The 24,637-nt window shown below is 27.8% G+C and overlaps 1 protein-coding gene across 1 annotated transcript; it reads left to right on the top strand.

Annotated features, from left to right (window-relative positions):
• Positions 1 to 462: 462 nt before the first annotated feature.
• On the top strand, positions 463 to 24,501 carry LOC129968837 (uncharacterized). Its single transcript, XM_056083114.1, has 2 exons — positions 463 to 612; positions 23,654 to 24,501. The coding sequence occupies exon 2, from the start codon at positions 23,776 to 23,778 to the stop codon at positions 24,388 to 24,390; it is 615 nt and encodes a 204-aa protein (XP_055939089.1). The 5' UTR covers positions 463 to 612; positions 23,654 to 23,775; the 3' UTR covers positions 24,391 to 24,501.
• The last annotated feature ends 136 nt before the right edge of the window (positions 24,502 to 24,637 follow it).

Raw genomic sequence — 24,637 nt, 5'->3', positions numbered from 1 at the left:
TTTTGAAGTTAGAAATGTACAACAAACAAATAGCATTTTGCCTCAATTCTATTCTTAAAGCTTGGCAAAAATAATTGAAGTGATATATCATATCAGATAAAATTAAAATATATATATATATATATATATATATATATATATATATATATATATATATATATATATATATATATATCCGTGTCTACATCCATTTAATTGCAAAAAGTAAATATTCACTACATCTTTTCGAAGGAATAAATACCAAAAATTCTCGACAACTCCCTTTCAAGCAGAACAAATAAAATTAGAAATATATTTTTTTAAAAAATGTTCTAACTCCCACACTATAAACAAAAAAAACGAACAGACCGAATCACTTTCCCAGCCTGGTAAGCGCGGGAAACAAAAAATCTTCCAAGGCGGAACTTTTTGATTTCCCAGAATCGAGAGGTGGCCCAGGATTGGTGGAAGTGACATCACTGATTAAACTGTCAGTGACGTCATCGCGCGAGACCTTCGCTTGCACATTGTGGTGGTCGAAAAATGAGACACATAACGGCCACCTGCTTTAAATGATCGCTTGTACGGCTACTCCGAAGGGAAGTCTGTCTGCTCACCCAACTAACGTAAATAGTGAGTATGAGTTTGTTTTCTCATGGCATTTCAAAGGAATTTATCGTTTTTTTTCATAGGTGAAAACTGTAACTGCAAGAAACTAGATTTCTTTTAATATTAATCTTTAATATTTATTTTTTAACTTAACATTTCATTATTTTAGATTCGATTTCATTGCTGTTTTCATTCGTTAATATATATGTATTTAAAGCTTGAAGAAATGGGCGTGATGTTTCATCGGTAATTGTGAAATAAAAAAAAAACCATTGCTATAAAATGATCTATAACATTAAATACATTAAGGTGTAATCATTCTGTGAAATTTAAAACCTTGAATGCTTTATGTTATTTGTAAACAATGAATTTAATTTTGTTTTCTCAAAACGTTATGAGAATAAGATTAAAATTCTAATGCCTATTAATACTTATTGCCTATTATACTTATTAATACTTGTTGCCAATAAATACTTATTTAAACTGTTATTAAATCAATTTTCAATATATACATGGCAGCACGTGCTGATGAAAATAATTAAATAAACTGATGTTTTTCAGTTGCAATTGCATATACTTTTTGTTTTGTTAGAACATTTGAAAATGTCATATTTTATTCTTCAATATTGAATTAAATGTTACTACATGAAAAATAAAGTGTATAAGTCTATATTTATCGTTGATCAATACTTTTTTCCTTCAACTAAAGCCTAGTGTTGCCATTGACAATAAACTATTTCTTAGCCGTCAATCATACATAAAATAAAACATGATTTTTCAAACAATTTTCCCATTATTTATTCAAAAAATAAAAATAAAGAAATATTTTTAAATCACTTTTTATTTAAAAAAAAAAGCAAGTATTTGAAATTTAAAGTAATAATATTTTTGAGAAATGAGCAAAGATACTTATTTTCTTTATTGTAAGAAAAAATTACATGATTTAAAAATTTGCGTATATAGTAAATTATTCTGTAAATATTTAAAGTCGGTCTAGGTTGGTTATTGTATTATTTTGAAAACATTTTTTTAACTATCAAAAATAACAATATATCGTAGCTGTCTGAATGATTTTTGAAACTTCATTGTGTGACGAGTTAACATTGTATGGTTTATGTAAATAATTTTATAAATATTCTTTTGTGTTTCCTTATAAAGTTTTTTTAGATGATAACATAATTTGAACAGATTTTTTTCTGAAATTTAATCTGGAACAATAATGGAGCCCGAGAACTTAAATCAGTAATAATAAAAAAATAAGCCAGGTACAATCAGATAATTTATTTTAGAAATTGAAAAATAACATTAAAAGTATTTTTTTTCTCCTATTTTTTTCTATAATTTTTCCTTAATTTTAATTCGGCATGCTTTCTGTTTAAGTGATATTGTTCTATACATAGCGGGGAAAAAAAAAGAATTCTTCTGAAATAATATATTTTAAAAATTAGCTTTATCTAACTAATCTGTTTTTATACGAATTATTTACTAATAAATACAAGAAGGAACAATCCAAGAAAAATTAAATTCAAATAGAAGATTTTTTTTATCTGAAAGTAACAAATTAGAAGAATATATAAAAACTGGCGGATTTTATAATGGTATCTAAGATACAGAAGTATTTAATGAACATTAGTTTTTTCTAATTGCTTTTCACCGCAAAAATTAGCAGAGTGTTTCAAAATGAAATCAGTGGGGTGAAATTGTTCATACTGTTTCAAACAAAGAATTTGAATCCTGTAAGCTCTCGTATGATAATTAAATCTGTCCACTTCTAATAGGGGTTTAGAACGATTTTTTTCATCTTTTAAGGATAAGTTGTGAACGAGTAAAAATGCACAACGTGGTTAGTAAAGTAATGTTAATTATCTAAGTAAATTCTGAGAGAAATGCCATTCTTTTTTTTAAAAAAAATATCAAATTTGCTAAAGCAAATTTATATTTTAGAAGAGTATAAAGGTATGTTTTATGCATTCATTACTTTTTTTGTATTAATAAATTAAAACTAAGAAGAAATATTTGTTTTCTTAAATGCGCGTTTTATTAGCTAACAATTAGCAGATGTTCCTTTTTGAAGAAAAAGTAAATATACACATTATGGATAACAAAAGTTGGAAAAGAAAATTCGCTTTGCTTTCATTTAAAATGAATTATTTTTCAAACTTTTTAAAATAAAATCTATTAAATTTATTTATTAAATATAACTTATTACTTGGAAGTAAAATTCGAGACATTTATTGCACACTGATACATTATCTCATATAATCTTATCTACCATTTAATAAACTTCTCAACTGATTTCGAGCGTCTAATCATTTTAAACAATGACCTTGATGTTCTTTTTCTTTTGCGGGACGATTAAAGGACGGATCAACAAAAGGGCCAGAGCTTTAATTACAGTCACGATTTGAAGATGTTGCAATTAAGTTTCTAAAATAAAAATTGTAACTTTGTTTCCTGTTTGATTCTTCTTGTTTTCATCATCTCAAATATGATGCGTTTTAATTGACAGTTTTTCGACGACAGCAACGATGTGAAAAATAAAGATAAAATTGTTGCCTAGACATGATTACAAGAAAAAGAAAAAATATATAAATGCCTTATACTTGAAAATATTACTATATATTTTTTAATTTAAAGGAATCAATTTACCTGATGTCATAGTCATTTAACAAACTTGCCAACTTTTATATTAATTTTTATATAAAATATATATCATTGTACGCTATGCTCTGAAAGATCGTTTAAAAGTTGAACGAATGTATCAGGTGTACAGATACAAAAGATAAGTAACAAAAGGAAGGGGGAAAGGTAAAAGAAGCTATTTGCCAAAGAATTAAATAAATGAAAAATTTGTAAACAACCTATCGACAAATTGTGTATAATCATAGTAAATGACCCAGCAGAAAAGTAATAGAATAATACAATATTATTGTTTCAGTTTCCCATTCTTTTTTTTTATTGTTCATAGTTTTGTGTGTGTTTTAAGGTTTAGAAGGATTTTTTTTTTTTTTTTTTTTTTTTTTGCTAACTCGCATAGCTTTATCTTTTACCCTTTTCCCAATATTTCGTATCCTGAAAGTAAAGCGTCTTGAGAACGCCGATTTCAAAAATTCTAATCACTTACTGTTGCCATATTTGGTTATCAAAAAAATTGAATTATTGCAATTCTTAGTAGAGAGAGAAAACGATCAGTCATCGAACTATTACATTTCTCTGAACTAAATGTGGCAAGGAAAATAAATATTTTTCATTTGTAATATTTTTCATTAGTTGTGGTTTAACATGAATTATTGCGTAGGTGGTAAAACATTCTTGAGGTTAGTATGATGTCAGCGAAAAGAATTTGCACCAAGCACCTCGAATTTAATGTAGGACAAGTTCTTTAACATGGCCTACTCAGAAATCAGTTGCAATTTTTCTTGCATTTTATGATTATTTTGAAACAGTGCAATGGCGTCTAAGAAACAATTTTCTGATTAAATCGGAATGAATGTTAGCTTATATATAAACTTGATTCTTAATTTTATAATCATTTTCAAACTAATATTTAAAGTTGTTATTCATTTGTGCAATTAGATTTTATATCGTCAAGTATCAAAATTTATGTTGATCATTCAAAATTCACCTAGTCCAAATCATAGACATGTACTAAAATAGGACAATAGGATGAATTTTAAATTGATTGGTATTTCTTGCAGTTTTGAAACATTCAAATTCTTTATCTTTTTAAAACAATGTTGTTGTTTTTTACTGAGAAAAATATTTGTTGGCAGTAATGAATGCATGTTAAACTTTTGAGGAAAATATCTAATAAATAAATAAAACTTTTTTTCATTTATGGATTGAAAAAAATACACATTATGATAATATTTTTAACATCCAAATTTCATTTAAAAAATTGGTATTAAATTTGATAGCAATGCATTATTAAATTTGATTTCACTGCATTGTTGACAATCGATGAAGAAAAATCGTTGTACAGTTCTTATCGATATTAATATTTTGCCCCTCAGCCAAAGACACTTCCCAGCATTTCAGACAAGCCCCTGAAAGAGCCGCTTTTAAGATGCTAAAGATCTGGGTTTATTAAAGTACCCATTTTTTAAAAAACAAATCACTGAAGTAAGATAGGGAAATATAGTACAATTATTTATATTTCTGGAAACGTAAGAGTATTTATGTTAAGACTTGCTACTTTGCATGCCTAATGAAGTAGATAAAATTTACTTTATTTTTTTTATCTTAGGCACAAATGAATCATCAGGTTTATATGAATTTTTTTCGAATTTTCAATTTTTTTAAAGAATTTGATTTCTTAAGCTCAATATATTAACGATCACAGAGATGTACAATTGGCAATTATTATTTTTCAAAGAATTATATTTGCAAGAACATTAAAAAAAAAAAAAAGGCCAAAATTATGCTCTTTGATTGAAAAAAAAATGGATGTTGTAAAAATTTTTTAATAGTAAAAGTAAATATTCTATGAAATCTCTGTGCGGATGAAAGTTTTCAATACTTTTGTTCGAATACAAGTAAGACTCTGACTCGGATACTCTGTGAAGAGCCAGTACTCAGTCATTTACTAATACAAAGTACCGATATTTAAAGTTCTTAATAAGAATTACATGTCCCCATTTTGGAATATCTCTAGAAGAAACTATGTTTTTGTAAATCTTAACTAACTATTTCAAAGAGTGTCAGCAGAACCAGTTTTTCTCTAATCATTCTCCTCTTTATCTTCTAACCCAGCTGTTTAATTTAACGCTCATGACGGGTTTTTAAATTAAAGTAATTTATAAGGTACTTTAAAACTTTTTGTATAATTTATTTCTTTTTATTTTCTGGATCTGATAGAATTCCATTTTATTGAAAAAGGTTTTTTTAATTGGAAATTATAATAAGCAAATTAGTGCTTCAGTTAAGTCAGATAATTTTTATCTTTGTGGCCTACTTTGATGTAAAAGCTTCTATAGCAGATAAAAAAATTATATTTATTTGTTCTTCTTTTAGGTGTCTTTCTTTTTTCTTTCTGTTTAATATTAAAAAGTACCTGAAGGATGTGAGTGTTTCTGTTTATAACTTTATAAAATAGTATATTAGTAAGCTCTAGCATTTGTTATAGAAGTAAATATTGTACTTTAATTTTTGATTCTTGAATGAATTTTTAATAAAAAATAATTCTGAATTTCATGAATTGTCAGTATTAAAAAGGAATATAAGCATGTAAATATAATGTATAAATATTTCATCAAGATTTTACAGTCTTTTAATAATTGTATTAGTCTTGCTATCGAAATTTTATCTGTTTATTTATATTTTTTTCATATTGAGTTTTAATGTAATTCTATTATTATATTAAAAAGGCTAAGGATTGTTTTTAGACTAAAGGCTAAAGATTTTAATTTCTAATTTTTTATTCTAATAAAATTAACATCATCATTCACGTTTAAAACAATCAGCATCATATATTTTGACCCACTAATCCAATCTTTTCAGTTTTATATAGTAAATGAATATCATTTTTTGTTTACTATGATTATTTAGAAGTTCTTTCTTTGTTCTGATTCTTATCTTTGATAGGTCTTTATTCTTAATTCTGTAATGTGATTTTCTGAACCATTTCCTAACTTAACACACAAAAAAAACTAAAGCTTTTGTGATCTGCTTTCAAAATTATTCAATTCTCTCCACTTTTTCTTATTTTTATTCGAGAATTCGAATTCTAGCGATGCAATGATCCAAAACTGAGTTTAAAATAATCGTCTGTTTCCGCCCAGAATTTGAAACAACAAGCTGAAAATCTGCTGATATTCATTCCGCTTGTGTACCGGCACGCACTTCTTTCCATAAAAGGTGTTTTGTGTCCGCCGGCGTCAAATTAATGCCGTTAATTCTGCAGTTACCGTCACGAAACCGCATAGCGAGCAGGAAGCGCATCACATCCGTCAAGATTAAATCATCAACAAAAACTGAACATCTTCCTGTTGAAATGTTTTTATGAACTCGGCTGATTGAGTATGCCTACCAACACAGCCAGTATGCTGTGTGTCAATTCTTCTAGCATGAATATTTCATTTTGCCATGAATGGAAAATATTGATGTATATTTAATTAAAGAAATAATGGAGTTGTTATAAAAGTAAATAGGGAGAAAAAACAAAAAACAGACCATTTCTCCGAAAGAAGCAGAAATACACGTTTAATTGAAAAAATAATAAATGAGATTTTTTTCTGTAATGTCACGTCTCTTTTTTTCCCCAGCCAGATTTCAAAATTAAATTGGCGGGTACTTAAAACGTTATTGTTTAATTAGTCCATCAACTTCCAGGAATCATTTCTTCTACTTTTAAAAGTACAGATTGGTTTGCATAGTTTCATTAAATAAGAACATTAAAATGATTACAGTGTAATTAGTATATGTTTGAAAAGTTGAGAACTCATTAATTGAGTTATTAAAATGTAATTCACAAAAACCCCTGTGATATAAATATCTTTTTTTTTTTTACTTATTCTCAAAATATTAAACTAATATATAGATTTTATAATGAAAACAGTTTATTCATTGTACGTATGCTAAATTTTATATCTGTCATTATAATTACTTAAAAAAATATTTTATTTATAAATCAAATTCCCTTCATATTCGTTGTTCTAGTTCCCGTGAGAATTTTAAATAATAATTCAATATTTGACATTCAATGTTTCAATATTTGAATTAGAAACTTTGAAAAGATATTATTTTAAGTATTATTAAAGTATTTTTTTATTACATTTTCTTTCTTTCTTTTTCTTTTTAGCCTAGACATTTTATTTTTGGGTATTGAAATAATCTTTAAAATATAGCTTTTATATAAAGTCTTTATTTAATCCACTATTTGTTAGTCGAAATGTACAGTAAAAAACAGCTACTTTGTTAGTAAAAATATTGCATTTGATATAGTAATCACACGCACGCACAAAATGTTTTCTTAAACGGTTGCATTAAGATAGTGGGGAACAGAAAAAAAAAATCTTTTAATTCTATTGAAGAAACCGGTTTCAGATATATTTTTTGAACCATTATTCTCTTAATCGTGCAGTTGTTTCGTTTTAATGTAGCCCTGTAGTGACATTAGTCTTTGCTCTGAGAGCTGAGATGAATATTAAGCAGGTTCAAATTGAAAAGAATCCGGAATAATACGTATGTCTGCGATTTTATCCAATGTGAACTCTGTAAATGATAATTAGTGTGCTTTTCCGTGGATGCTGTCCGCTAATGTCCATATAAATTTTAAGTCCAAAGAAAATAAAATGTCAAGTAGATACTTAAAGGGATAATCTGAATTTATGCTGTGCTAGTCGTCTCAGGTGACCAGTTGGACCGCTGGAATTATATTTGATGTCAGATAAATCATTTGGATATAACTTCATGTTCAATAATTCCATCAAATTGTTCGACATTAAAGTCGCATTGTTTTAATTGTCGCCCTTAAATTATATTTATTATCTGGAGACAATCTCATGACATCATGGGCTATTAAAAATATAAATGTATGGTTCACATGTGTTATAAATTTCGCGGTATTGTAATTTCACTTTTTTCATTCTTCTTGTAAACTACATAGATATTTAAAAAAAATCCTTATTCTTTAACTTTCAAAAAGAGAAGAAAATAACACGATTATATAGTTGATGAATTAATGAAAACAGTTTGAACTTCAATGTAACTTGTTAGAAAATTGAATTTGGCGAAAAAGATATTTTTCAAAATTGTCAAAATTTATCTAAAATTCGATTGACTATTAAATTATTATCATTAAAAAATAATTGTGATATTTTGAAACGGCATAACATTCATTTTTGTGCAATAATATGTAAATAATTTTGTGCAACGATTTCTGAATTTATCGCGGAAAAACGACATTATTCAGTTTTTTTAATTAATTAAAATTCTAAATAAAATTTCATAAAACTGGCCCCGAGGTGTATATTCCTGCCCTCCGATGTACCAAATTTGGTAGATATAAGTCAGACGGTCAGAGCGCCAACACACATACATACACACACATTCATTTTATTATTAGTAAAAATTAAAGAATAAATTATCAAAAAATCTTTTTTCAAAAATCAGTATGAATCATATTGATTTAATTGAGATTAAATAATGTAAGTTTTCCGCACTTTTTATGAAATTTTATTTAATTTGCAATTTACTTAAATATTATTTATAATATAACCAAAAATATCAAGTTATTAAATAAAACTTTATCAATATATGTTTTTTTTAAATTCCTTTTCATTGTATTCCTAATTTAATTGTCTGATAATATCTGAATGTATAATGAAAATAATACATTTTATTGGACATCATTTTAATAAAATATTGTGAAATCATTGGAATATTTCTTATTGAAATATTTCTTAGAAAAGCTTTTAATTGCTTTATATTAATGTTTCTTTGGTGAGTTTATAACTATACATTACGCGGTTCTCTTTTTTTTCCCCAACAAAGATTATAATTTATAGATTGATTCTCTGATTAAAAGCAATAAAATAGAACAAAAAAAATATTAAAATTTTTTTAAAAAATTAATTTTTTGCACATTACTCTGAATTAGTGACCAAATTTAGCTACTAGAAATGCAAAAAAAAAAAAAAAAACAGTATTACATTACATGGCTGGTGGTAATATTTTTGTAAAAATTATCAGTTAGTAAAAATATCTATATATTTAAAATAATAAGGAAAACAAGTGAACCAGTTGTCCAGGCTCAACCACTTATTCGATTTTGCCAGTTTTCATTTCATTTGAAAGTATATGACCTCTAGATACTTCCCTTCCTACTATCTCCATTTTCAAAAGAAATCAGAAAAAAGCGCTTTTTCTAGGAGAAATGCCGCAACATCAATCCCAATCACTGACCTGCTCGATACATTATCAATGGTCGTCGATGACACATATAGTGATCGTTAGCTTTCACACAAAATAAAAATTGAGAAAATCGGTGAATTAGATGTTTATTTAGTGATTGTGATGACGAACTCTATAAAGATTTTCCTTCGCAATGAATGCTTACTCAGATGCGTTTTTGAAATATCTCTCGGAAATGGTCGGTGGTTGAGAAAAGGACATTGTTGATTTATTATGAAGCTCATCTTGCCAGCTCAGGTGTCGTTCTCGTCATCTGACCGCAGTTCAAAATTACGAGGTCCGTCCTAAAATAGCCCTAGTGTTGCTTCAAACGGGACGTTAATATAACCAAACAAACTGACTGTTAGTTGCATTAATTTCATATAAAATAAAGATTAACGAAATCGGTATAGCGTCTGTGTCTGGAAGAATAGTTCTTTGGTTTTTGCCAATTAATTTAAATATATAGATGGTGTTCGAACAGCTACTAGTGAATGATTAAAATATGTGATTGTATTGCTACAAAAATGCATCCCTCAAGGATTATCATTAAAATTTTTTTTGATACTTGAATTTTTTGTCTTTTTGATTGTAGTTGGAATATTTTATTTTTGAAATCAGTGTTTTTAATATTTATTAATTCTTAATATGAAATTTTCGAAAAATAGTTCTAAATTGGAGCAGTATAGCAGTTTCAGTGAGAAGCAATATGTTGAATATAACGATCATATATTTTTTCTTCAAACAAAGCCGTTTTCTCATGAGAAAGTAAGGTTCTAGGTTTATGCATATTGTTCATTGTTTATTCACTTCGAGATTAATATCGCTGGATGCAGTGAAAGCGCATAATTTTAGCCTAATAAATGCTAAAATAATGATAATAATAAGAAACAGCATATGTTGACTGTCCGACGCTGATTGTAATCATATTCCGTGGTAGTTAAAATTCAAGCGTCGTCTTGAATCCTCTTTTTTATATTGTAATTGGTTGTTTCAGTAGAATTTTAAGAGGAATTACTTTTAATAAATTATCAAAGTAACAAAAAGATATTTTCAGTTTGAAAGTTATTTTGAAAATTGTGAAATCAGTTTTTTTTTTTTTTTTTGAAGAAATACAGACTTAGTGAGTGAGATGCAGGAAGTAAATCTTTCGAAACATGGCCGAGTTTCTTAAGAATAAAAAGGAAGAAAAACAGCATTCATAATTTTGCATCTCAATTTTTCAGGAATAAGAAAAAATAACTTTTCAAATAATTTATTCCCTAAAACCTCGTATAACAGAATTTAGCTATACACTGGAATGACTAGTAAGTGCCAACATGATTTGTTTATGCTGAATGCAAATACGAAAGAAAACAATTTCAGAGTTGCCTTCTCAATTAACCTATATTCAAAGAGAAAAAGAGGCTAGAATGCATAACAAACACTTTTTTGGGACAACAGGGGATGATAGTTATGATCATAAATTGGATTTAAATAATTTGGTATTAAATAACATTACAATTCTCAGATTTCCTTTTTTTTAAATGGTGATTTATTCTATGAATTGCTTGCATATGTACAATTTCATAATTAAAGATAAAATTCTTTTTCTAGGGTACTATTTTTTGTTGATGTTTATAAATTGGCATTTTATGTACAAATTGTGTTATGGACGATAAAAAAATCATTCAAATAAGCTACAGGGCAGAGCGATGAATCCAGAATTATTAAATTTGATACATAGTTAATTCTTAGACAGTTGGTGATCGCTAGGAAAGAGTTTTTCAAATTTTTAATTGAAAAATAATAAACATTTTAACGCGTTTTATGGAAAACTTCGAAACATATAGATGCACAAAAATAATTTTTACATGACTTTAAAATTTAAAAAAAAAATAGCTTTTAAATAATTTTAATTTTATTGCTAGGCTCTTTTTCTATTATTTCGATAAATTAAAAAATAGTTTGCAATATAATTTACAACAAAACTTTTCATTGATTCAGTTGTTGAATGTATATTCACGTATATTGTGATGATATTGGATATATTTTGTGTTAACATATTATTGATGTTTTATAGTTTAGAATACATTTTAAAAATAAAATAAAAATGGACGAATCATATAATATTGCTATAATGTTTTAGGCTAGAAGATAGAATATCTATTTAATTGTTTGGCCTTCACTGTTTAAAATATATTCTAATAATAAAGACGAATGTGTGTGTGTGGTATATGCTATTATAATATTTAAACCAAAAGCTTTGAAAAGATAAGTATTTACTCTTTAATATGGCATATAAAAAAGACTTTTTTGCAATAGTTATTTAAGAAGTTCCAAATAAAACAAAGTTGAAATCGAAGTGAAGTACAACAATTTGATATATATTTTTATCATTTAATTAAATATTTTAAGAAATAATTAATTAAAAAATAAACAGTAGCAATATCACAGTTACCTAGAAATGGATCTCAGAATGACATGTGCAAATTTCATATCATAAATGTTTAGCAATGTTAAAATATTGTAATGAGGAAATCATTTAACCATTGTTTCACAAAATAGCAACCATTAATTGTGAACCAACCGGTCACAAAAAGCGGCAAGTGTAAAATAAAGGCAAAATGTGTATTTTCTCGCGTGACTTCATAGTCACATATCAGACGTTAGACTTGTCTCATTGCTAGCTGGTGTGCTGTTACGTCCTCTTTCCTTTTTGAAAATTGCCAATAGATTCCTAAATTAATTTGAATGTAATATATTTGATGTACATGTTGCGGTTAGGAAGAAAAAAATATTTTTTTCACTTATTTTATGTTTGCTTGATTTAAATTAGTTGTGGATAAATTAATTACGTTACATCTTTCAACATATTATACAATTTAACAAAAAAGAGAAATAATAATAAACGGTTTAAATAAGAATTTGTGAATCATTTATAACTGATTTTTTTAGTTTGAACATTTGCACAGCAACAAGTGATTTAGCCCTTTAAAGGGCCATTTTTTTCTAGTCATTTTATGTTAAAATATTTTTAGGCTTGAAATTAGAATAAGAAAATGGGATTCATTCAGCTTATTAGATAAATTTAATTTGATTAATTAATTAATTAATAATTTAGTAACAAATCAAGACTCATCATTTTGTCTGAGATAAAGAACTGAAGCATCTAAGTTTCTGACTTACTAAAAATATTTGTCAGAACTTATTCCAAGCTACATAATTTCGTACAAAGATTCATAAATTTGGTAGGAAGCATACTTCCCACGGCCCTAGAAAGTGTTAAAACATTTAACTACAGGATTTTATCAAAAAATTAATGCAAAAATTAAATTTAAAAGTGCAATCTAAAAGCAACAAAGCATTTTAATTCACATCTTTTACCTGTATTTCTATCTTTTTTTTAGCAATTTTTATGCAAATACTGTGAAAACATACTGAAATTACCAATTTGTTACATTTTATTCATTGATATATATGCTTTTGCTTCACAGTTCCTTCTCCGAAACACAATTTAAAATACACTATATTTTTATTGCAGCTCTAAAGCAAACAATAATATCATTTTATTGTTATTGAATGATTCTTTCCCGAATGTAATGCTCGTAAATTTTATATTTGTACATGTTGAACGCATTGTGTAGATTGTAAAGCTACTTCAAGCGGAATGTAAGGTAATTGTTGAGTTTTGATGTAATACAAAATGTTTTTATACTGTTGTTATTTGCCTTTTATTTCTATACAAAATGTCTGAACAAAATATGGCATATGAAACAAATTTACTATATATCCCAGTTAGAATATATGCCTCGTATTTGAATTAAATGAGTTGAACTGTCCCGTTTTTCTACTTATAATAATCAATATTAAAAAATTCTGTTTTAATTAGCGTCATTAATTTTAAAAAAAATTGAACCATTCATGGAATATATAATGGAAAAGCAACGGGAATAGATGGATGGGTAGGCAAGGATAACCCAACAATGGAGAGCGCCAAGAAAAAAAAAATAGAGATGCATCGTTGTCATTTTTTTTAAATCAAATATTTTGAGAAAAATTATATATATATATTATAATGCTAATATATTATTAAGATTCTAATAGGGATTTATGACGCATGTCAATCACAAGTAAGGGAAATACAGAGATCTTTTAAAAAAAGAATGTGCTTATTGGACATTTTTCGAGTCGATTCAGCAATTTTATAAAGTTTCTCTTGAATTAATTAAGTAGAGAAAGTGGAAATGAATCAAGAAATAAGAGAATGAACTTACTATGGGCTAAATTAAGATAGAACTTTGTAAATTAATTAGAATTGAAATCAGAGTTTAAAATATCATTACATATATATATAATTCTAATTCTATGCGCCTCGTTCGTTTACATTTTTTAAGTCACTGGGAATGAAAAAATTATATCTGGGCACCCTTTGGTGACGTAGAAATGTAAGTAGCACACGAGGCAAAATACGTTTTGTTATTTCTCACTCAGACATCTTAGCCATTTAACAAAATGTAAATAGCGTCCGGGTATGTTTTTATTTTTCATCCCTTCATCATATTTAAGTTTGAAACATGGCATAAACGTATTAATGTTTTGTTACCATGACGTCTCCATTTGTATCATTTCAGATTTCGGAGTAATTATAGTCCCTTGTCACCAATTGCTAAGCCACTGAGAATACACTCTATTTTTGTAAATAATAGTATTCCTTATAGCAAATTTTAATATTGTGAAGTTCATATGCATACGGATTCATGATATCGTAATTGTCTACGATAGTCCCACATTTATGTTAAATAAATTAAATTTGATAATTAATCAAACATTCCAGATTATCCAGGACAATCCTAGCTTTTGACATTTTATCCTATTTCCCTTCCAAATAAATGTAATGAAACATACAAGAGCCTGAATAATTACCATTGTTAAAGTATTAAAATTATTCTAACATTTAATAATTCATTGAATTACATTTTTTATAAATTTATTTATTTAGAAACTCGTAACTTAAAAATAATTCTTTAATTTACTTGCTGTGGATCTCTCTTAGTCTTACAGCCCTAAGCAGCTGCCTAGTCGAAAATCTACCACTTCTTACTTGATTGGTTATACGTATGAAATTTAAACACTTTCATCACTTTGCATTTGTATCATTTCCAGATTTATTCTTTCTTTTATTTTAAACTACAATTTTCAATATAATTTTATTTTTAATCATATGATGCGTCTGTTTTTGATCACAACCGAAAATGGGTTCAACGCATGACGTTTTCCATTTACTTTTAAACTATTTTAGAATAAACAAAATTTCTCCACAAGTACTTGCCTGGACGACTGCTAATAAATCACATTCTCTCCTATTAACTCACCATAAAAGAACAAGAATTTTATACTTTCCAAGCCGCATAAAGCATTCTACATTGCTGCTATTAAAAAAAAACAAACGACTCTGTCATTTTTGGGTATTGGAGTGACTTGGTGCTTGAGGTTCGAGTTTCCAATCATAGTGATGGAGTGTTTCTGTCAAGAACAGTATCTCCCACACACACTTAGACAAGGGATCTTTGTAGATAAGAGTCTGTATACATTCCAACTCGAGATTATATATATAAAAAAGTAGAAATGAGAACTTGCTGTAGAATGTTTATCTTAATTTTCGCTTCTCTTGCAACACGTCAACGAGCGGACATTAACAAAGCGCTTGATTCATCGCCACAATAATTTTTGATATTGAAGTGTCTTTTTTTTTAATCCAAGCATTGTTGAATGAATGCCTTGTGTGACCACGTCTTCTTAAATGCATGGATATATAAAAGGCATAAAAATAAAACGATTTTATTAACTATCCTGTTACTGTGTGTTTTATGCAGCTTAGTTAGCGTTTGCACTCAATAAGTTTGGGTTTTCTAATTAAGTCTCTTGGTTAAACCTGTTTCATTTCAGTCAGCGATGCAGTTTCTCTCCAGATAAAGTTTTCAAATTAATTATTAGAGATTATTTTAGCAATTTCATTATGCTTGTTTCAGTTCGGTTATTGTCTCGCTTTGAAATCACACGTGATATTCAGTGGCGGATTTAAATATTTTGTGATTCCAGTGTATACAATGAATCTTATCTTTTAATAATTTTAGTTCTTTCTTTCAATAATTTCAATTTAATGACACATTTCAACACATTCTTGAAATGTGTCATTCATATTTAATCATTGTGTGATCAATGTTGTATCGTGCTTCACATGTTAGATCAACGTGTCAAATATAATCAACATTTAAGTATCCACTTGATTTTAGTCTAAATTTTTATTTTGATAATTTCCTGAAAATATAGGCTTTAAAAAAATATTACAGCACAGAAAAAGTGATCAAACTATTTAATTTCTTGGAAAATTAACCACAATTATTAATTAATTTTAATTAATGCTAATCATTTTTACAAGTTAAAGCATTTAATTTTTATGACAGATTATAGAAAATAAACTTCAGATACATATAAAACTAAGAATTGTTATTTATCAGAATCTGTCAAGTAGAATGCAACATAGCCAGTTAAATGAACAATTAGCATACCGATATATTAAAAATAAGAAATAGTTTAATTAATTTAAAAACAATTTTTATAAACCCAATGATGGCACTCATCGTAATTTTAATATTTCATAATATATGTATATTTTAGAAATTTAGTTATTTGACAGTTACGATTGATAACTTTTTTTTTTATCGACAAAGTAGTCTTTCCTCAGCTGAACGGTCTTAGATAACTCCTAATTGGAAATTCGTCCCTAATGCTATTTGGTACATATCAAGTGATTTTTTTGAGTTGTGAATAGATAACGAAGACGACATCTTAGCCGGCATGCATCGCTCCAAAGCTCTGCGGCGTACCATACTTGCGGAATCTGTCGTCGGATTTAAAGTGCATGAAACTTCTGTGGCTTAGCAATCGATCCGGTTAATTTAGTTTAGTTATATTAATTTTTGCTAGAGCTATTTTGCTAGAACTAGAGCTATTTTGGAACGAACCTCGTAATTTTGAACCGTGGTCAGATGACGAGTAACCGAACCGACCGGGGAGAGGGGATAGTGGCTATAAATGCTTTGGGCATCATGGAGACAAAACAATAGGGCGTTTTATGTCCTCTTTCAAACGAAATATGATACTTGTGAGAAAACAATAAGACGCGTCATTAACATTGATTATGTTAGGGGAAAAAAAATCTAATCGTTTATTTAGTGTATATCTATGTTTAATTTTCAGTAATTGTTAGAAGCTGTCTTAAATATGTGTCATATAATTGAAATTAGCAACTTTAAAATTTAAAAAATAAATAAGGTTTGTTTTTTAATGGAGCAATGCCGAATGATTTGAAAAATCTCATTGCTCTTATATTATATTTTACAAATTTTGATATTAAAAAAAAGATGATTATTTAATATTCCTCATCAAAAAATGCATGAATCAATTTTTACAGAGTTGTCTTTTAAATTTTTGGAATAAGAATTTTTACCAAACAAATTTTTGTTTGAAAATATCGCATAAGAAATTAATATAATATCTGAACAATGTACAATTAAGCTTTTCAACGTCAAATCTTAGAAGATAGAATTATGTTTAAAAATTTTTCTCAGGTCAAGAGATTTCATATATCTACGAGAATTTATTAAGATTCTTGCAGCTATATCCTTTTAACTAATGTAATTTTCTTTTAAACCTTGTATATTTTGAAGAGTTAACATAACTAACTTTAGATACTAACCCTTATTCATCAATTTTCAAGCGCTGAATCCAGAAACAAATTTTGAAAGGAATATCCCTGAGGTAAATCAAGGTCCATGAGGAAAATACTTTCTATGTTTCTATAACCTTCCTCGGTGTTTCTTTTCTTTTTTCAAAGAGACAATACTCTCTGAAATGTTGCGAGTTAACTAAAGAAAAAGATTCAGACGAGACCTTCACCTTTCAACTAGAAAAAATAAATAATATCAAAACAGAAAAGGCCACCACGATAGACTGTTCATCAGTGACGTCGAAAGGGGGGGGGGAGGATGGTGACGTAAGGTCAATTGTTTCCTGGACACTTTTTTTTTCTCCCTTCCTCGTTACTTTTTGAGTCACGTTTAAATTTACCTAACATAAGGTGACCTTCAAGTGTCAAACATTATCTGACGTTAAAAGAGCGGCGAACGATCTTGCATAGTTCTGATGCAAATATTATTGCATATTTTACGTATCAGAACAACGATGCTAGGAAGAATTCTGGTTGTGTCATACATGAAAATTGCATCAAACAATACGATTCGTTGAATTTAGAATCACGAATTCTTTTTATTAGGAAAACTGCGCTATTTTTCTGTCTGAAATTCCATTTCAGTTTTGTAATGATGGATTGTAAATTGGTAACATTTCGCGATTTGAAAACCAGAAATGAAAGTGGGTATTCTTCTTGTCTCACTATCTTAATCCCTTAGAGACTCGCCATAGTTCATATTCAGAACTCAAAAGCTTTTTACCCTTTGGACTTGGAAAAGTAACCATGCAGAATTATTCAGCTAATACGAAGATCTGTTTATTGTTCTGAAAAATAAATATACATAATTGTTTTAAGTCGAATTTCTTTGTAAAAGTAATCTACTTCTTTTTTACCATTCTGTAGGCGTTTTTAACAATCAAAGTTGAAAAATTAAATAAAATATCAAAAGGACACACCGTCTTGAATGGTGAGTGAAAGTCACCATTCGAGTGAAAAGGGTTAAATAAAACATATGTTATGCATTTTATTGAAATTTGATGCGATGGTGTGGTGAAGAAATACGATTTATTTACCCAATCATTATCTTAATTCTTTGATTATTAACGGGAGTCGTATGTTCGACTCACATTAAGATTACTATTGGGGTTTTAAAAAATTTGGGGATCTCATTATAATATATCCAGCTGTAGATCAAAGGCAGGTGCATATATTTCATAATCACTAGACGGCGCTGCGTATTTTTTCCACCGTATCACATTTTTTATCGGAGACTTCAGTGCTTTACATGCGTGTTCACAAATTTCGATCTATTGGTCATTTTTATTATTCGATCTATTAATTTTTTGTAATAAATCACGTTTACTTATTGTAAATACATAAATAACTTTCATAATAACTTATAATAATCGAATCTTATATATAAATATTATTTTTGGCTATGGCATACCATGTACTATGATAAAAAATGTTTGCCTGTTAGTTCCAGGCTTTGGTATAATAACCACCAGAAAAAAGAAAAAAAAAAAGAAAAAAATCAAGATAAATTCTTATTTGGAATATATTATCTTCATTTTCAGATAAATGAGATAAATATTGTAAATAAAATTTCGTGATCAACGTTTTAAATACCGCGAGTGGCGAAATATTTTTTATATGTTGTCTCAGATTATATTTTATTTAAATTGAAACTGACGAGTCATAGAGCCTCTAAAATCTATTTCTCCTGTCCTTCATAATGTCACTGATTTATATTTATTAGCAGATATTATATTTGCTTCCCTAGTAAAAACACACACACAAAAAGTGAATATATATATATATACCCTTTAAAACCAGTCTTAAGCCATGGAAACTAAAGGTTTGTGCATTTATGTGACATTTTGAAGCCACATATGAGTAGGGGCGAATGAATAATAAATACTATGTTGGCAACTAGATAGTAGAAGGGAAAAAAACAACAACAACAAAAAAAAAAACATATTTTGCCTTTTACACAATCTTGGAAAATAAAATCTAGCAAATAATATGTTAAATTTATTTCTCTTATTAAGTCAGATGTGAAGTGAAGGCAAATAATTTTTTTTTATCTGTGACCCTATTTTTTTTTTAAATGATAATAAGGAATTCCTCATTGTTGGCTGCAGGGAAGGAAAAAGATGAAAAAAAGTTATATAGATAGCAATGATTAAAGGAGTACCCGCCCGGGATGGGCTACCTCCAACCCTAGCAAAATAAGATGACCTGGCTTCAGATAATTTAACATGGACTGTATACGTCTCCTTAGAAAAAAGTTATATAATATTTGTACATACTTTTATTATGGTTAAATGACATCACACTAACCCAATAAGCAGCTTATTTATGCTGAAGTGCAAAATAAAAATTATGTCAATCATATGTCATCTTCAAATCTGTATTTTGTATATATTTCCTTATGTTTATTTGGAACATGGGGGAAAAGGGGATCATTAGCTTAATATTCTATTTTAATGCATTTCTTCTAAACGTTCTCATTTTCTATAATCCTTTAATTCATGATGATAGCTTAGTTTTATTTATGTTGTATGTAGGACAAACAGTTCTAAATAGTTATTCAATTTCTTGATAGTTTATTTGCATCTCTGATATATCTCTTTTGGCAGGAAATAATCCCCTTATGTCTTAGATATTCTTTGCAAAGCTTTTTAAGATCAAATCAAAAATATTTATTAAAATGTTCAACATATTTTTTGTTTGATATAGTTATATTTCATTTTTACATCTAGAAAGAAAATCTCTTATCAAATAATTTGTTTCATTTGCTTTTGAATTGTCTTAATAAAATTTTGATAATTTACCTTTATTGAGTACTAGCCGCCTTTGGCGACCAGCCGGTTCGCCAATCTTAATGTTCGTTAAAGTTTTCATAATTAAATATTTTATGCAATTCCTACTTTAATAGCTTCTTCATCAAAATATTTTAAAACTTCAAATCTTGATAGGCATATAATTCACTCATAATATTATAAACGCCTTCAGTCATAACGTAATATGTATCTCTCTCATTTTCTGTTGGCTCCCATAGAATTCATACTTTAAATTAAAGTGGAAAGGATTAATCTGAAAATAATATAATAATATTTTTTACTGAAACAAAGTATTTTTTTTTGTAATATGATTATTGAAAACAGTCACTGAGTGTTTAAACTTTATGGGCACTAAAGAATATCTTTCTTAATTTATGTAATATTTCAAAAATTTGTCAACAAAATTTTCTCAGATTCATCATGACCAGATTGATTAATTAACAATGTTTAATTTTAAAAGCATCAAACACTAAAAAAAAAAAAAAAAAAAAAAAACGAATCGTTTAAAATAATCGGTTGAAAACCGGTTAAAAAAAACTACTTAAAAGACGATGGTCTTAAAACTATAAGCATACACAAAAAATATATAACTAACATAAATACAATTTAATTACAAAAGCATAAAACTAAGCTAAAAATAATTTAAATCGTCCGTTGATATTGGTTGTCATGTCAACAATCAGAACACAATGCGCATGCGTGAATTTACAACGCTAGTTACGGTAACGCAAATGCGTGAGTTTTTCTAAGCCAGTTGGGGTAACGCTATGCAGATTAGAAATTTTTATTTCCTTTATTCTGTTTTATTTTAATTCAAAAGTATTTCAGAATTAATCTGAAAGATCGATTAATTAACAATGTTTAATTTTAAATGCATCAAACATTACGAAAATAAACCGAATCCTTTGAAATAATCAGCTGAAAAATCTTAAGCCTAGCCTCATTACTGTTGGGAAAAAAAACTGAACTCTTACTCATTTGGTGGTAGGGAAAATGAATAATTTTTTGTCGAGAAAGTTAGCTTTTAATTAATAATTAAAATTCTAATTAAAAATTTAAAAAAAAGGGACCCCAGGTGCACATTCTCGACCTCTAAGGTATACATGTACCAAATTTGGTAGCTGTAGGTCAAATGGTCTTTTATGTGGAGCACCAACACATACACACACACACACACATTGAACTTTATATATAAGTATAGATGTTTTTTTAAAGCAAGCGAAGAGGGGAAAAAACTATTCTAAAAAATTGGGTAAAGCAGGTGTTCTTATTAAATAAGTAATTTTTTTAAAAAATGAAACGAAAAAGGGGAAAAGTTATTCTATAAAATTATGTAAAGTAGATGTTCTGTCTTAGAAACTACTTTCCCCTTTCCAGCTGTGTTGCCATAGAAACCGGCGCACAGCTGTTTACACGTTTATGTTTATCCATTCAGATTTTATATTTATCCATTCAGATCTAATCAGTTTAATGTTTATCCATTCAGATCTAATCAGAGTAACGGTGAATATCAGTGCGTTCGTGTTCGTCAATAAATGTTAATTTTTTTAATAACATGATTAACGAAAACAGAGTCACTGAGCATTTAAACCTTATGGGAACTAAAAAATATCTTTCTTAATTTATGTAATATCTCAAGAATTTGTCGATCAGCCGGTTCGCCAATCTTAATGTTCGTTAAAATTTTTATATTTAAATATTTTATGCAATTCCTACTTTAATAGCTTCTTCAACAAAATATTTTAAAATTTCAAATTTTGATTGTCATATAATTCACTCATAATATTATAAAGGCCTTCAGTCATAACGTAATATGTATCTCTAATTTTCTGTTAGCACCCGTAGAATTTATGCTTTAAATTAAAGTGGAAAGAATTAATCTGCAATTAATATAATAATATTTTTTATTGAAACAAAGAATTTTTTTATAATCTTATTAATGAAAATAGAGTCACTCAGCGTTTAAACTTTATGGGCACTAAAGAATATCTTTTTCAATTTACGTATTATCTCAAGAATTTGTCAACAAAATTTTCTTAGATTCCTCATGAGCAGGTCGATTAATTAACAATGTTTACTTTTAAATGCATCAAACACTAAGAAAATGAAACGAATCGTTTAAAATAGACGGTTTAAAACAGGTTTTTAAAAAACTACTTAAAAAACGATGCACTTAAAACTATAGGCATATACAAAAAATATATAACTAACATAAATACATTGTAACTACAAAAGCATGCAACGAACCTAAAAAAATTTAAATCCAGTCCGCATCCGTTGATAATAATTCGTCAACACAATGCGGAATTCAGAACACAAAGCGCATGCGTGAATTTTCAACTCCAGTTACGTAACGCAAATACGTGATTTTTTTTCTACGCCAGTTGGGGTAACGCTTTGCGGATTAGAAATTATTAATTTCCTTTATTCTGTTATATTTTAATTCAAAAGTACTTCAGAATGAATCTGAAGGATCGATTCATTAACAATGTTTAATTTTAAATGCATCAAACATTAAGAAAATAAACAGAATCGTTTGAAATAATCCGCCGAAAAATACTAACCCTAGCCTCATTACTTTAGGAGAGAAAAAAAAAAAAAAAAAAACGAAAGCCTTACTCATTTGGCGGTGGCGAAAATGGAAGATTTTTTTGGCGGAAAAGTTGGCGGTGGGGAAAATGGAAGATTTTTTTGGCGGGAAAGTTAGTTTTTAATTAATAATTAAAATTTCAAAAAAAAGGACCCCAGGTGCACATTCCCGACCTCTAAGGTATACATGTACCAAATTTGATAGCTGTATGTCAAATGACCTGGCCTGTAGAGCGCCAACACACACATTGAGCTTTATTATAAGTAATAGATTACAAATAAATCTTTGATATCAGACATTTAATAACTTCTATAAAATTAAAAGAAGAAATGAAACATAAGAATTACAGAGTAAAATTTTTCTCTTGTTAGAATTAAATAAATATTTATTTCATTATAAAAATTAAAATGATTAATAAACATGATAAAGAAGGGAGAAAACTTTAAAAATATCTTTTTGCTTCAATTTAAAATACTATTTGGTTCAATCCAAAATTAATATTAATAGAATTTCAAATTCTTGAAAATTTGATCTTTATGTGTGTGTATTTTAAATCCATCTATTCTCAAAAGTTTAAAATACAATCTGCAGACAATTTAATCACAAATTATTTTATTACACATCTGTGTTCTACTATATCATTTAACCAGAATGGTTGGAATGAGTGTTGAAAAGTGAAAATAATGGTGGTTGATAGAAATTATAGATATTATCTTTTAATGATACTTGGAAAAGAGAAAATTCTTCTCATTTTATCTACTAAAATTACTGCTTTAAGAGCTCTCTCTTAGCTACTTTTCCCATCCATCATGGGAAAAAAAAATCACTAAAAGGATAATGAATAAGTTAATCTAAGATAAGTTAATAAATCTAAAAGAAATACTAATATTACATCTCGTGTTTTTATAACTGTTTTAAGTAATTAGATTCAACACTATTATGTACTGTTTTTTGCAAACGATCACCTTGTACTCATTTTTTTATTATCTATTTTTTTTTCAGATTGACACAATCAGCAACAAAGTGAACAGTCTTTAATGTGCATGTAAAAGCTAATATTAATTATAAGCATTAGATACCAATTCTTCAGAAATTCCTGCCTTCACTGCAAAGAAGGGTTCACCATGATACAGAAAACATTTTCCGAAGGTATATACCTTGAAAATGAAGGCCCTACATCTTCGTCTACTTTTAAAAGTTCATACAATGAGAATGCCGAAAGGTCATACATCACTGCTGTAAGTTTGGTTCCCAAGTTAGTGCCAAAGCGAACCTTCTTTGCAATGAATGGTGCATTACCAAAGATTTCATCAGCAACATTTAACAGATCATGCAGTTTTTCTAGTTTGTCAGATGGAGAAAAATCATACGAAAGCTCTGTATATATTGATGAAAATTCAGAAATCGATGATATCAATTATGATGGCCCATTCTACCAAAATATTGAATTAGAGGCACGACTTGTACCTACTAAATTCTCAGAAACGATCCATAGTTTTCCCAAAACAAATGATCATTCATATAGTTCAACATTTATGTATGATCCTTCTCATGTAAAGGAGCGGTATTTGGTTGGCTTGAGAGTTGAGAAAGTTAGAGAAGTAACGTTTGCTGTAGAGCAAGATGAATCAGGATCTTTTACATCATCCATGCAACTTGCAGTAGTTGATGAAGATAAATGTGGAAAAAAAGTCATCAATGGAGATTGTGAGTCATCTGACTTAGTAAATGGAATATAGAAGAATTGTGAACATTTTACAATGCTTTATGTATATATATCTAGTAAGAAATTTTTTTATACAATCCAAAATGCAAATGCTTCAATAAAAATTAAATAGTTATATGGTCAAGTAGTTTGTAAATTTAAGCATTAGAGAGTAGTTTTCTATAATCAAAAGTAAAACACTGATGTCTAATTTATTTTTTACACGTTTATCATACATTTTTTTTATCTTTAATTGTCATACAAGAAATTTATATGAATTT

This window comes from Argiope bruennichi, chromosome 5 (assembly GCF_947563725.1).
Source record: "Argiope bruennichi chromosome 5, qqArgBrue1.1, whole genome shotgun sequence".
NCBI lineage: Eukaryota > Metazoa > Arthropoda > Arachnida > Araneae > Araneidae > Argiope > Argiope bruennichi.
Note: the sequence above shows the minus strand (reverse complement) of the source record. Positions and strands in the feature narration are given on the sequence as shown.